This window comes from Calypte anna, chromosome 8, assembly GCF_003957555.1.
Source record: "Calypte anna isolate BGI_N300 chromosome 8, bCalAnn1_v1.p, whole genome shotgun sequence".
NCBI classification, from domain to species: domain Eukaryota; kingdom Metazoa; phylum Chordata; class Aves; order Apodiformes; family Trochilidae; genus Calypte; species Calypte anna.
In genome coordinates, this window is record NC_044254.1 from 3,600,219 (window position 1) to 3,615,232 (window position 15,014).

The 15,014-nt window shown below is 45.3% G+C and overlaps 1 protein-coding gene across 1 annotated transcript in view; it reads right to left on the reverse strand.

The window, feature by feature from the left end:
* Window positions 1-3,254: 3,254 nt before the first annotated feature.
* Window positions 3,255-15,014, reverse strand: part of LAMC1 (laminin subunit gamma 1) — a 62,854-nt gene continuing 51,094 nt past the window's right edge. The window contains exons 14-28 of the mRNA XM_030455730.1: window positions 14,056-14,301; window positions 13,598-13,751; window positions 13,003-13,145; window positions 11,577-11,755; window positions 11,301-11,457; window positions 10,099-10,304; window positions 9,642-9,721; window positions 9,114-9,251; window positions 8,804-8,948; window positions 7,900-8,049; window positions 7,400-7,514; window positions 6,835-7,034; window positions 6,436-6,594; window positions 5,880-5,979; window positions 3,255-5,041 (exon numbers count right to left, since the gene is read on the reverse strand). Of these exons, the coding sequence (XP_030311590.1) occupies window positions 4,785-5,041; window positions 5,880-5,979; window positions 6,436-6,594; window positions 6,835-7,034; window positions 7,400-7,514; window positions 7,900-8,049; window positions 8,804-8,948; window positions 9,114-9,251; window positions 9,642-9,721; window positions 10,099-10,304; window positions 11,301-11,457; window positions 11,577-11,755; window positions 13,003-13,145; window positions 13,598-13,751; window positions 14,056-14,301 (2,429 nt within the window). The 3' untranslated portion in view covers window positions 3,255-4,784. The remainder of the gene's footprint in view (window positions 5,042-5,879; window positions 5,980-6,435; window positions 6,595-6,834; window positions 7,035-7,399; window positions 7,515-7,899; window positions 8,050-8,803; window positions 8,949-9,113; window positions 9,252-9,641; window positions 9,722-10,098; window positions 10,305-11,300; window positions 11,458-11,576; window positions 11,756-13,002; window positions 13,146-13,597; window positions 13,752-14,055; window positions 14,302-15,014) is intronic.

The following is a 15,014-nucleotide window of genomic DNA, read 5'->3' on the forward strand; positions in this document are numbered from 1 at the left end:
CCAAGGCTCCAGCAGCTCCCACTCTGATGATAGAAGCAGCCCAAGGATTTTTAGCCAGCTGGAAAAAACCTCAGCTGGCAACCAGTGACCCATTACCAGCTTTGTTTCTCCAGAAAGCACGTGAGAGCTGATGGACTGGGACTTGGACAGTTAGAAAAGCCACTAGAAATCAAAAAGAAAAACAAATAAAGCTGCCAGAGTATGGCTCTGTCCCATCTAAACAGCTCCCTCCTCCTCCTCCTCCATCCTGAGGTCCAGCTCAGCTTTTCCACTCTGAGATGAAGCTGCTGAGGAAGATGCTTCTCCCTGGACTTCAAAAAATTAATGACACATTTCAGGGAGCTGGAAGCAGCAGCTCTCATGCTCTGTGTCTGCTCCTCCATGTTGCCCTCCAAAAGTTCCTGTGTCAGGCCAGCATTTGTCCCTTAATTTGGGCCTTTGCCCAGGTCTCACAGGACAAGCTCTGATGCTGAAGATCATAGAATTGGCCAAGTTGGAATGTTCAATAAAGATCGTGGATTAATTTCAATCTTTTAGCTCCCAAGTTGTAAGAGGCTCCATGTCAAGCCCATGCAATGTCAGAACCATCCCACAGCCCAATTCTTTGCTCCATGGCTACTAAATACAGCTGGACAAGCCAGGACTTGGTAAAAAAGAAAAAAAAAAAAGTTTAAAAAAGCAAAAAAAAGTAAAAAAAAAAAGTAAAAGAGGTAAAAGAGAGGTAAAAGAGAGAGAGGTAAAGAAGAGGTAAAGAAGAGGTAAAGAAGAGGTAAAGAAGAGGTAAAGAAGAGGTAAAGAAGAGGTAAAGAAGAGGTAAAGAAGAGGTAAAGAAGAGGTAAAGAAGAGGTAAAGAAGAGGTAAAGAAGAGGTAAAGAAGAGGTAAAGAAGAGGTAAAGAAGAGGTAAAGAAGAGGTAAAGAAGAGGTAAAGAAGAGGTAAAGAAGAGGTAAAGAAGAGGTAAAGAAGAGGTAAAGAAGAGGTAAAGAAGTGGTAAAGAAGAGGTAAAGAAGAGGTAAAGAAGTGGTAAAGAAGTGGTAAAGAAGTGGTAAAGAAGTGGTAAAGAAGTGGTAAAGAAGAGGTAAAGAAGAGGTGAAAGAGGTGAAAGAGGTGAAAGAGGTGAAAGAGGTGAAAGAGGTGAAAGAGGTGAAAGAGGTGAAAGAGGTAAAAGAGGTAAAAGAGGTAAAAGAGGCAAAAAGAGGCAAAAAGAGGCAAAAAGAGGCAAAAAGGGCAAAAAGGGCAAAAAGGGCAAAAAGGGCAAAAAAAGGTAAAAAGGGCAAAAAGGGCAAAAAAAGGTAAAAAAAGGTAAAAAAAGGTAAAAAAAGGTAAAAAAAGGTAAAAAAAGGTAAAAAAAGGTAAAAAAAGGTAAAAAATTTCAAAATTTGCATTAGTGACAACTCCAGCTGAAGAACAAAAAGGTTAAGTTAAACAAAACACCCAACTTACCAATTGCTCCAGTGCAAGTTAATAAGTTCAGGAATAAAATCTATCCTGGGCTCAGGAAGACAAGATCCAGAGAACAACACAGGGTACCTGGATTTCTGACAGCTCCTGGTAGAGAAATTGCAGTTTATTTATTTAGGGTTTTATTTCCCAGGGGCCCCATCCATTTCCAGGTGCTCAGCTGAAAGCAGGAAGGATTTTACTCTTATATTGTAAATAAAACACACCCTCAACTCCCTAGGGATTTCCAGGAGAGTGCAGCTTCAATAGCATCAGCACCAAGAATCTCCTTATTTTTTTAAGGAGATTATATTTTTATTTTTATATATATATTTTTTTTATATATTTTATATATTTATTTTTATATATATTTTTATATTTTTACTTTTTAAATTATATTTTTAAGGAGATTATTTATATCACTGGGAAACCAGTGATATAAAACTGATTGTAAATGGAGCAGTGGACCCAGGGAGAAACCATCCTCATCATGGCCCACATGAATTTCCAAATTTCTTTTTCCCAATCTTATTAATTAAGCAAAAGGCAAATCCAACTGAATCCCCATCAATCCCACTCCCCCCCAAAAAAATAAGCCATTCAAAAGAATGCCAAGGTATAAGGGGTTACAAATATTCAGACTTTATTATAAATAAGAAATACTGTATTATACATAAAAACTGCAAGTGTTGCATTTTGTTCACTGCCCCAGACAGCAAGACCACATATTAAGGCAAAAAAAACTGGAGTGAAGGCACATACTGAGGGGCCCACAGTCAGGAATAAGGTGATGAAGGGACTTGTCACACATCACTTGTGACATCCAGCACTCCACCAGCAGCTGTTGCATTATCACATTACGTAAAGAAATAACTGGACTTATACAATGAATAATGACTGTAATGCAGTAGTGATTAAGGAGGTTGCTTATAAAGATTATTTTTTTTTTTTATTTAAAAATAAAATTCTGTTAAAAACAGTTTAAGGAAAAAAAAAAAAAAAAAAAAAAAAAAGCTAAGAAGGTGGGAAAAGTTAGGCCTGAGATCAGCCACAGCATGCACACATCTTCTCATCTGCACCCACCTCAGCATCCCACACGTGGGGGGGGAGCACAGGTCAAGGCTCTCCTCCCTGTAGCAGGGATGTTTGCAAGCAAGGGAAGATCCCAAGCTGGTAAACTGTCAGTATCTCTAAAAGAAGGAGGTACAGGAGGGCTGCAGGATGTGCTGGGAACACCCCCTGCCCAGCAGCACCATGCCCAGGGAGGCACCAAAGCTCCTGCCTCAAAGTGGTATCAGGATGTCTCCAAATCCAGCTCTGCCATCACCTCAAGGTCCAGTCCCCTGGTGCCCATCTGCAAAGCCACAGCCCCTCCTGCTCTGGGTACAAGGGACACAAAACAGGGTGATGGGGACATCCCCCCCTCTCTGGAATAGCTTTGGAGGGAGGGCTAGAGAGCACCCACCCATGGGGCAAAGCAGTTATTGCTGGTGCCCACAGGGGTGCTGAGGATAGGGAAGAAAGGAAGAATCCAGCTAGGAGAAATTCTTGAGGTCTGCATGAGTAACATAGAGAGAGAAGCAATATATGGTGGGTGCATGTGCCCCAGTGGCTACAGGGTAAAGAAGAGAGGAGGGCAGAATGCCACTCTGGAGAGGTGGCTGAAGGTATTTACACACACATCCACACACAAGAGAGACTTCCTCACACTATAAATCATGATTTAAAAAAAAAAAACAAAACAAAAAAACCCCAATGAAAAATAAAAACAATCAACCAAAAAAAAAAAAAAAAAACCCCACGGGAAAAAAAAATAATCACATTCACACACAAAAAAAATATAAATTTGAAATAATTAATAGCACCAGTGTGTGTCAGAATAATAATTTCTTCCCCTCTACGCAAACGTATAAAGTTGCATAGTGTTTAAGGACAGATAGATACTGGGTCTGGAGGAGCTGGGGGTGGGGGGTACCCAGCTGGAGGCAAGGAGGAGGCTGCAGAGGATGCTCTTGTCTCAGACTGGGGCCAAAGGGGAAACAAGGGGCTCCCCACTGCTCTCACCAGCACCAGGCAGCAGCCAGGAGGCACCAGCTGGGGAAACGTCCCCAGGCTGGGGTAGCTCAGTGGTGACCAGGAAAGCAGTAGGAAAAAAAAAAAAAAAAAAAAAAAGAGGGTGCTGGAAAAGCCCAGCTCCTTCTGGCAGATTAAAAATAGGCAAAAGGCAAGAGTAATGCCAGGAGATAGAAAAATGCCACTGTTCTTCTTCAGGAAAAAGAGGAGGAGAAAGAGCTTTTCATTTCCACCTGCACATCCTCTTCCTTCTCCACTCAGAGACATTCAGGATGGAATCCAGTGCAGCTGTCAGAACTCTCTGGGTGATGGTGGTAGCTCTCCTCTTCAGCAAGACTTTTCTGTCTTGAGCAAACTAAAATGTCAATTAGACATTAATTGCCTAAACAAAGAAACAAACAAAAAAGATCCTCTGGCAATTCAATACCTGTAGAGGAGAATGCAGCTACCAGCTTCCACACTCCACATCCTGGATTACCTGGCAGGAAGCTGCTTACAGAGCAGACCCCAGACTTCTCTGCAGAAAAAGAGCAGAGCTGGCAGGACCCACCACTGCACCAGCATCCCAGCTTCCCAAAGAGCTCCTCTCAGAGGCTGCCTGTTTCTCAGAGCAATGCATCATCACAGAAAGCATTTCCGAGAGAGGCTTCAGCTAGTTTGTCAAAGGCTATCAAATGCTGTCAATTGGCCATTAGTTAACATTTTAAAAAATAAAAATAATAAAAATTCACAGGGTTAGAAGTTGGGAAGAGGGATCTGAGTGAGTGCAGCTCTACTGGCCATTACAGTAACACTTCAGTAGCCAGCCCCTTCCTTCATGAGGACAGAGAGCACCAGGACTGAGGATTTTACATTTGAGGGGTAAAGAGAGAAAAGAAAATGGGGTTAGCTTTGCCTTGCTGTATACAGCTCACATGATTATTTCTGAACCACAGTATAGAGTCCAGAGCATCTCCCATGCTTGCACTGATCAAAGGAAAACTGTGTTTGAGAAAGGGTCAAAGGCAGAGTGCTCAGAAAGACAATTTTATATTAAAAAAGCCCCTTTGATGCCCAAAGACAGAGATTGTTTCTCTTATTAAAAAAACCAAAAAAAAAAAAAAAAAAAAAACAAACCCCAACAAATAAACCTTTTAAATTATCCTGATTTGATAAAGAAATAGTGGCTGTGAAGACTTGGGGATCTGAAGAAGGTAAAGTGTGTTTAAGGCACTCCATAGCCAAACCACTGCTCCAGCACTCTCCCCCAGGGGAATACCCCCCAGCACACCCTTAGGGTTTCTCAATGGACGGGGTGTTAAAACAGCCAGATGGCAAGGTCTTCCTGATGTCTTCCAGGTTGCTGATGTCCTTCAGGATCTCTTCAATGTCCCTGTTGTAGGCCTGTATTGCATCATCCTGCTTCCTGGCTTCTGTCTCGAGGAAAGACACTTTCTGGTCCAGGTTGCTGTCTCTCATTTGGTCTTTGGCACTGTTCAGGGTTCCCTCAATTTCATTCAGTTTGTTCAAGTCCACTGTCTCCAGTTGCCCTGTAAAGGCAGAAGCAGGCAATAAAGTCCATTAAAAAAACCCCACCTTTTTGATTCACTGGTTTTGGGTGCTTACACAGCTCAGCCCCCATCAGCACAGAGCCCTCCATCAGGCCACCCCTATTTTAGAAACCACCTCTCAAACAGAACCAACCTTCCCTGCCTCCTCAGCTGACAGAAGAACAGTACCAAACACTGCACAACAGCTCTGAGGCCACCCCAGGGTTAAAACCAAACAACTCCCTGCTGAAAACACACAAACCCCATTTCTAGAAGTGAATGGGCCCATCCCATCTGTGGCACAGCACCAGCAGGAAAGGCAGCACCTCCTGTGCCAGCTGCAAGCACTGCAAGGTCAGGCAGCAGGAAAATCACAGAATGTTTGGGTTGGAGGAGACCTCCAGGATCATCCAGTCCAACCTGTGACCAACACCATAATCCAACTACTAAACCCTGTCCTTAAGGACCAGGTCCAAATGCCTTTTAAATGCCTCCAGGGATGGTGACTCCACCACTGTCCTGGGCCATTCCAATGCCTGACAACCCTCCCAGTGAAAAAATATTCCCTAACATCCAGCCTAAACCTCCCCTGGTGCAGCTTCCATCCATTTCCTCTGGTCCTATCACAACTTACTAAGGAGAAGAGGCTTCTTCCCTCCTCACTCCAACCTCCCTAGAGGGAGTTGAGGAGAGCTCTAAGGTCTCCTCTCAGCCTCCTCCAGACTGAACAACCCCAATCCCTCAGCTGCTCCTCATAGGATTTGTGCTCCAGGCCCTTAATGAGCTTTGTTGCCCTTAAAACATCCAAAAGCAGAGAGCCTGTGAAGGGCAGCATTACCCAATTGATCCAGCAGGTTGTTAATGACACCAAGCAAGCTGTTCACAGAGTTTTTGGCTTTTCTTGCATTGTCTTCCGCCTCCTGGGCAGCCTGTGAGGCCTGCAGGGGATAAAAAAAGAGTACAAACAGGATCTAGGGATTACAAAACCCATCTGTCCAAACAGTCCCACCTGGTGTAACACCCCTGCAATGAGATTTTTCATCAGAGCTCTGGCCAAGACTGAAAACCTTTCAATAAACAGTTCTCATGATTTCAGGATGGGAATTCCTAGTAACTGTGCAGGATTTTGCAGAAGACAGAGCAGAGTCAACAGGATCACCATCAGGTTTCAGTTACAATAAAAACATTGCATTATGAAAACTAACTCTCAAAATACAGCAGGGAACCTCTGCTAATGTCACCAGAGAAACTCCTTTGCTCCTTTTCAATCCCACTCAAAAATCTGAACAGAGACTGAACAGTGGCTGGAGTCAGTGCACAGTGCTGGTTTTTGCACAGAAGCAGCACCAGCATCACCAGGGCAGCTTCTTGTGACTGCTGCCAGCATTACTTACCATGCCTGCCATCATCATATCCTGCTCAGCATCATCCTGCTTCCCCTTCAGCTGTTTTTCTGCAGCCTGTAGCTGCTTCATCATGTCATCCACCTCTCTGGCCAGCCCAGTCACATCAGCAAAAGTCTTGTCAGCTTCAGATTTGGTAGCAGCAGCACTCTACAGCCAGCAAGGGGAACAAGGTGGAAAAGAGATGGTGAAGGGGAAGAACTTCCTTCTATTCTTCTATCCTTTTCATCAAAATGCACCTATTTCAGTCACACCCCATTTTGCATTCCCTGGTAGGGGAAACCCACCAGAAAGCACAAAGGGCTCACCAGGAAACACTGGAACAAAGGGGTTTATGCAGCTCCACACCAATATCTTAAGGAGGTGGCTTCAGAACCACACAGGACTCACCTTCTGAACAGAACCAGCAATTTTCTCAGCATCACCTGCTTTAGCTTTGGCTTCCTGAGCATCAGCAGCAGCATTGCCAAGCATCAGCTCTGCCTGGCGTGTCTTATTGTTGGCTTCAGCAATGGTCTGGGTAATAGCAGGAATCTTCTTCAGTGCCTCCTCTGCTGCTGTCTTGTTGTCATTTACCCGTTTATCAAAATCTAAGAAAGGGAAAAACACTTATCACTGGCTCCAGAACAGCCTCAGGATGCTTTTTTAACCAAGCTTTGGCACCCTGACACTTGGAGGGATGAAGAGCAAACTGGGGTGGGGGTGTGTTTGCAGCTCTCCCGGTTACACATCTTCTGATATGAAATATGTAGCTTAAAAAAAAGGAGATTTCTAATAACTGAAAACATTTTAACTTTTTTCTTTAAAGGAAATAAAAGCCAAAAGAATGCACCCAACACTCGTATCCTCACATCAGCATATCCTCAAGCATCAGCATGCTTGACTAAGATATCCTATGGCCACATGACTTGTCCCAGAGGAACTGAAGGATTCACTGCAAATGTTTTCTCTTTACCTTTCAGGTTATTGAGAATGGTATTAGCTTCCTGCAGTGTGCCATTGCCCTTCCGAGCAGCTTCTTCAGCCATGGCTTTAGCTGCATCTGCTCGAGCCAGGAGCTGGTCTGCAGTCTAAGGAGACACAGGAGTCAATTTAGCCTCATCTTTGGAGGAACAACCAGTTAGGTGTAGCAAAAAGCATCACTCAGCCTCAAACACCAATGCCATGCAGAACAGCATTCATTCCTAAGTGGTATGAAACAAGGGGAATTCAGGGATTTCTGGAATACTGAATACAAAGATGACACCACACCTGGAAAACATCCCCTGTTCTCCCACATAGCCTCATTGCCACTACTTTTACCAGATTTTTTCATCTCCTTTGCAGTACCATTCTTCAGTATTCTTCTAAGTATCAAGCAGCACTGAATAAGACCAAATATTTCATATCTGGCCAGTCACTTGTCTTTTTTTTTTTTTCCCCAAGGAACAAAAGCCTGCACAAACCAGAACTGACCTGCTGCTCTGTCTTCCCTTTCTCCAAGAGGTTCTTCACTTCTAGCTCCTTTCCTTTCATGTCTTCTCTCAAGTCCTCATAATCTTTCAGCTTCCTGGCAATCAGCTGATCTAACTCCCCTGCTTCCTTCTTGATCTGGTTTGCTTCATTCTGCAGGTGGCAAACAGAAACAAAGGAAGATTCCTCAGCATTAAAGAATTTCTGAACAGATGGCAAAACACAGCAGAGATCCTAATGGTCAAACAGGCAGAAGCTATGACAGATTTCCATCTTTTACAGCTACAGTTGCAGCTTTGCCTTCAAAGCTCTGAATACTACAAGGGTCAGTGCAAGGAAGGACAGAGGTTGGAACCAGTTTTGCATGAGGGAAAATCTACTTCACTACAGTGAGCACAGGAGAGGGAGCAGTTCTCCAGGGTACTGACATTTTTGCATTTCTCTGTTCAAGTCAAGCATTCACTCAGTTTTTTTGACCTCCAGAGGGTGGGGAAGGGGAGGGTTTATGTATGTAGTTTCCTGCATGTCAGTCTCCTGCATAAAAGCTGAAATCATAGAATCATACAATGACAGAATCATTTTGATTGGAAAAGACCTTTAAGATCAGCCAACTCTACTGAGTCTGGTGAAAAACCATGTTCCTCAGCATCACATCTACCCATTTTTTAAAGACCTCCAGGGATGCTGATTCAACCACCTCCCTGGGTTGCCTGTTCCAGTGTGTGAGAACCCTTCTTCTAACATCCCATTTAAAATGCACAAATCTGGATTATACCTCCCTGGACTCCACAGCCTATTCTTATGAAGGGAAATACCAGCAAAGCACATGCTAGATATGTCAGCAATCTAGATTACTTGTCCTCAGTGATCTTTAGAACACGCTGCATATGATGTGTTGTCCACATACCTCTAACCCCGTGGTATCCACAGTAGGCAGACTGGTGAGATTAGCATAAATCTGCAGGGCTTTGTTTCCAGCTTCCTCTGCCTCTGCAAGCACCTTGTTGGCCTGTTTCTCCAGGTCTCGAGAAATGTTCCTTGCTTGATTATACCTAAAAACCCCCCAAAAAATTCAGTTACACCACAATGTTTCTCAGAAAACTGAACCTACTAATAGAGGCCAAGACATCAAAAGACAATTCCCACAAAACCCAAAGCATACAACACCACAGAAAGGACAGCTCTAAAACCACTTAATTTGCTGTTAACTGACTCACTTCTGGTTGAGTTCATCAATGTCATTTGCAGTTTGGTTTTCTCCAGCCAGTGTTTTCAGCAGCAGCTGATATGCTTCTGTGGAAGTATCATTTGCTGCCTTGGCTATGCGAACAATCTCATCAGCTTCTTTTTTGTGCCTGGACAAGATTACAAGAAGAAAAACAACACCATTAGACTTGTCAGACAGTGGTTTCTATCCTTAATTCCACATCTCATTCCCTGTTGCTTTTCCTTCCTTCACCCAGATTTGCAATAGAAGATTGATGAAACATTTACAAAGGGAAGAGGCTGTTTGAGACCTCACTGCCCCAGCAGTGCCCAGGAGATCAGCTGAAAGGCACTGCTATAGCTGTACATGCCCCTCATTCACATCTCTAGTGCTTGTCCCCACTAATACACAGGCACACACACTCAGTGTCATCAGCAAAGGACACATCTCTCATCCAGCTAATTAACTTTTCCTTCCCCTTTGTAGGGAAGAGCAGGGCACTGATGCAGGGTAAGAAGCATGGCTTGTCCCACCTTACCTTTCAGCCAGCTTACGAGCCTCTTCTGCCAACAGGGTCATGTTGTTGGGGTCCCCAGTTGACTCTGGAGGTGTAATGGACTAGAAAAAAAGGAAGAAAAAAGAAATCTTAGTTATTTTTTCATCTTTTATTCATCTTTGCTTTAAATATTTATTGTCATGATCTAAATGCTCAGAGATGTGTCTAACCTACTTCTGATTTGTTTTTTTTTTCATAAGCCCATACAGTTTCCTTTAAGATGTATCTATTTATTTAGGGGGTTTTACATTGGTTTCTTTGAGCAGGGTCTAAGATGTGATCTGTGACAGACACTGGTGTTCATCTTTCTCTCCCATGATTTTCACTGACGTTATTTCACTGGGGAATTTGCTATGTGAGGGGAAGAAACACACTGGAAGCAGAGCAAGGAAAGGTCCTTTCCCTCTCCTAACCAGCACTATCTCAGCAGCACACTCACCACGTTGTCAGCTGCTATCTTTGCCTTCTCAAGGATATCAGAAGCTAAGCTGATCAAGTCCTCAGTGTCCTCCACCCGCACCCGGGCTTGCTCAGCCAGGTTCTCTGTCTCCTGCACCATGCTCTGGATGTTCCTCAGCCTGTTGAGCTGATTTGACAGTGTGCTGTTGATGTCTTTGAGTCTATCTATGAGGCCCTGATCGATGTCTGAAACACATGATAAAAAAAAAAAAAACCAAGGAGAGGAAGCAAAATTAACTACAGCAAGAAAAGCTGAAGGTGCAGCTTGCCCCTGCAGGCAATACTGAAAGGGGATCAGGAAAGCTCTTTTGTACATCAGTCAGCTTGAGATCTAAGTCATCACCAATGGGCATCAAATATGGAAAGTCATTAACTACTAACAAGACAATTCTGCTGGGTGTTGCAACTGACCCTGAAGGGAGATTTTGTCTTCAGAATCATGTTTCTAGCATTTACTTTAGAAAGACAACAGAGCTGCTTCTCAAGCTAAAGAAAATTCACAAAGAATTAACACCTAGAAGATAAGCAGAGATGGAGGAATAGTGGGGTTGCATATTATTCTTCATTGTGGCCAAAAATGGCTACTCCCAAGCCACAGTTCTCCATATGTACCAGGTAAGTGATGTAAGGAATAGCAAACCCACCCCAGACTGTTCCACAAACCAAGGGGATGACAGAAGATGTCAGGAGGGAGCCTTGGTTTTCCAATTGGCAGGGCCCAGGAGTCCCTGAAGCTTCCCCAAATTCTTGGGCCACCAAGTCACTCCCCACAACAGTGTCTTTAATAATGGAGCCATAAAAGCATAGATGCATGACCAGGGACCATCACTTGTAAAAAGGTGAGAATATTAAGAGATAAACTACAGGCAGAAGCCTGCAGGCCTTCAAAATTAAGTTAGCTTGACCTTTGCAACACATCTGCTTAACAAGTAAAAACCTCCTCTGCATCTGGAGGGAACACATAAAACACTTTGCATCTGTACAGAGCTAGAGGCAGTGTACAACAGAGTACACTGGGAGAACAGCAGGGATGAAAGCAAAACCACCATTCTTTTGATAATGACATACACTGTCTCAGCACTCTGAAACAGCTGTCCTTGAAAGGAAGGTGTCCAAAGGGAAGAGGAACACCAAGCAAAGAGCGTGTCTCACATCGGCCTGTGTGTTATTACATTAACTCACCTTTGCTGTTTTGTGCTTCCTGAAGCAACTCCACAACATCTCTTTCTGCCTGCCTCAACCTCTCTTCAAAGGCTTGATCAGTCACAGCTTCTCCTTCCATACCCAAATTTGCTATAAGATTTTCCAGCTCCTGCAACCTCTGTTTTTGCTCTGCCACCTACACAAGGAGAGAGCATGACTACAACTCAGAGAAGAGGACCTTGAACTGCATCAGCAGGGGTGTAAGAGCAGCTCCACCATCTCCAGCAGCACCAACAGTGGTGTTTGTGGCCTTACCTTATCCTTCACTAATCTGTAACAGGCTGGACACTCTTGGCAGCCCGGCCAGGAGCGGTTGTAGAAATAGTTCTCCTCACACTGGTTGCAGCGGTTCCCCACGAAGCCTTCCTTGCACTCACAGCGCCCGTTCTCCCGGCACTGCAGGGAGCGGGAGCCCTCGGGATCACAGTCACAGGCTGGGGGGGAAAAGTTAAACCTCAGTCAAACTGGAGAAGGAGCAGAAATGAGCCAAAATCCCCAGGCTGAGAGCACACCCTCAATCCCCTAAAATATCCGCACGGGCAGCAGGGCACAGAGCTACAAGTGCTCTCCACCAGGGAGCTGCTGTGCAGAGCAGGGCACCCTGTCTAGATGGACACATCATTCACTGCTGGTGTTCACAATGGGGCTGTTGCCTCTCCCACAAAACATTCCAGGCCCTCACACAGGGAGCCCAGGGCACTGGTGGAGTCACCATTCCTGGAGGGATTTGAAAGCTGTGCAGATGCGGTGCTGAGGGACATATTTAGTGGCGATCTTGGCAATGCTGAGTTAATGGTTGGATTTGATGATTTTAGAGGTCTTTTCCAACAAAAACTATTCTATGATTAGGATTTTCTACCCTATTTCATTGTAACCATCTGTCGTTAATTTGTCTGCTCTTTACAGGCAGGAATATCAAGGAGGAAAGTTTGGATCACCCTGTTTTAAATCATGTTTACAAGACCTATTGCTCCTCAAGCCAGTATCTGTATATTCACACCATTTTCAGAGTAGCTGTACAGAGATTCAATGTCAGGAAAGAGGACTGCTGCAAAAGATTCAGAGAATGTATTTCCAGTACCTTTTCTTTCCAGTACCTGAAGGGGGCCTACAGAAAAACTGAGCAGGGACTTTCTATAAGGGTGTGGAATGATAGGACAAGGGGCAATGGTTTTAAACTGGAAGAGGGGAGATTTAGATGAGATACTGGGATTCTTTCCTCTGAGAATGGTGAGACACTGGCCCAGATTTCCCGGAGAAGCTGTGTTGGAAAAAAGTGTTTGTCCCTCTTCTTCCCAGAGAAGGTGTGGTTTCCCCATGCCGTGTTCACGGCTTGGTTGGATGGGGCTTAGAGCAACCTGGTCTAGTGGGAGGTGTCCCTGCTGCCCATGCAGAGGGGCTGGAATGAGATGATCTTTGAGGTCCCTTCCAACTCAAACCATTCTATGATTCTAATCTCAACAAAGGAAAGTGGGTATCTAATAAGTTGGAATTCTTCCTACCCCCCAAAACAAGACAAAAAGCTGTTACGCAGAGCTGAAATTTCACTGTGCAGTGTGTGGATGTGCTGTGATGAAGAGCAAGATAAGAAACTACCTTTCCAAAGGGAGGAAGGAAGCAAAAGCAAGGCTGGCTGTACAATGTCTTCCCTATTTGCCTCACTCCAGCCTCTCAGACTTACGTTTACAGCCTTGGGAGCTGAAGCCAAAGTGGTTGACCTCACAGGCGTCGCAGCGCTGGCCGGCGACACCGGGCTGGCACTCACACTGCCCAGTCTGGATGTCACATTGACCATTGGTGGAACCCAGAGCATGACAGTTGCACCTGAGGGAAGCAACCAGGTGTTAGGTCAGGATACCCAGGGGATGGTACAGGGTGAAGCCCCTCAAAGGAGGAGCCCTAATTAGCACAGATCAGTGTTTCCATTTGTTCAAAGTCACCGCTTGCTGCGCAGATGTGGGAGGAGAGGCACCAAGCCTCTGAACTTTGCAAGGTCACTCAGTGCCTGCACTAAAAAAGGCATCCATGAGCCCCTGCTACCAACGATCGCACAGTCACGTGGCACTTTTCTATTTAAAACCCTGATTTAAAGCTATTTATAAAGCTATTTGTAAGTCAGGCTTTTGGAGCTGCTCCTTGCCTGCTGCAGTGCCGCACCCATAACAGCATCGAGGAGAACCTGTGACAAACATCCCATTTCTGCACAAAGAAAGCACAGACCCCCCTCCACACAACTCAAACCCAGGCTCTTTCCCCCAAACTAAGGCAAACATCACCTCTCGCAGCCACGTCCACTTTGAAGGTTGAAAAAGCCAGGCTCACAGGCACTGCAGTCCCTCCCAGTGACATGAGACTGGCACTCACACTGCCCCGTCACTTGATTGCAACTGGTCTGCTGATTCACAGTACCGTAGGGATTGCACTGACAAGCTGTCAAAAAAGAAAAAGAAAAGAAAAAATGGGGTGGAGAAATACACAGAAAGTTACAAGTCCCTTGTGGTGCTGGTACTCTGCTAACAAAACACAGTCCAGTCCCCGGGTCTCACAATGCTTTTGCTTCGACGGCAGGAAGCTCCCACTAAACACAAAGCTGCAACCATCAAACCCAGGATCAAGTCACATGCCACTGTCACAACAACAGCCGGACACCCTGTCCTGACAACACCCCGGGAAAGAACGGGCAGCTCGTGGAGGGAAAACCCTTTTTCCAGCACTAAGAAGAACTGGCTCTCACCTCGGCACTTCCCAGTGGGGTCAGGGGCCATGGGGTTGCCGTAGAAGCCGTCCTTGCAGCGGTCACAGTAGAAGCCAGCAGTGTTGTAGATGCACTTGAGGCACTCTCCTGTCAGGCGGTCGCAGTTCCCCACGGCGTTGGGGTCGATGTTGTCGTTGCACTGGCAGAGGCGGCAAGGCCTCACGGCGCCATTTTCGCCCAGCGGGTCGCCGAAATAGGCATCATCACACAGCTCACACCTCTTTCCTGGGGTGTGACAGGAATACTGGTGATGCAGGAGCAAGTCCTTAATGTTCTGCCACCCAGACAGAGCCTTTCTGCAGCCCCCTTTGGAAAGTTAACTCTCCAGCTTGCTCCCGTGGCCAGAAAGGTGCATGAATCTACACGTAACTCTCTTCCTTTTTCCAAACTTAAGCTGCCTTTTCACTGGAATCTTGCAGTATTAATTGCTTTGGTTCCTCCTTTCCCTCCCGTTCCTTACACCAAACCCCATTTGCTGGGATTTGTTATTTTTAAGAGTCCAAGCAGGTAGAGCTCCATGGGGCATTGCTGCTCCACTGCCAAAAAGATCTGCCAAACCTCCACAGGCAGCCAGCAAAGCATCCAACTCAGCAGTTCCCTATATTTACTGAAGATTTGAGCTCCCCAGCTAGCTACAACCTCCATTTCTCAGGCACAAGCCTTCTTTTCCCTCACTTCTCCCCTCCCACCCCAAGAAAGTGGCAGAAAAGAGGAGGAACTCTTGAGCTACAAGTTAATACGAGCTTTCCAAGATACCTGAGCTGCAGGGAACCTGAGCTCCTGTTCACTAAGCAGTGGTACCCACAGGAACCCCCCACAAGCTGCCTCTGTACTTGTCCAGGGGCTTTGAAAAAGCATTTAAAGCATTTATAGTTATTCTGTCCTTTGGACTCTGCCATAACAAGCATAAAACCAGCAGAGAAGCACAGAGGCTGCCA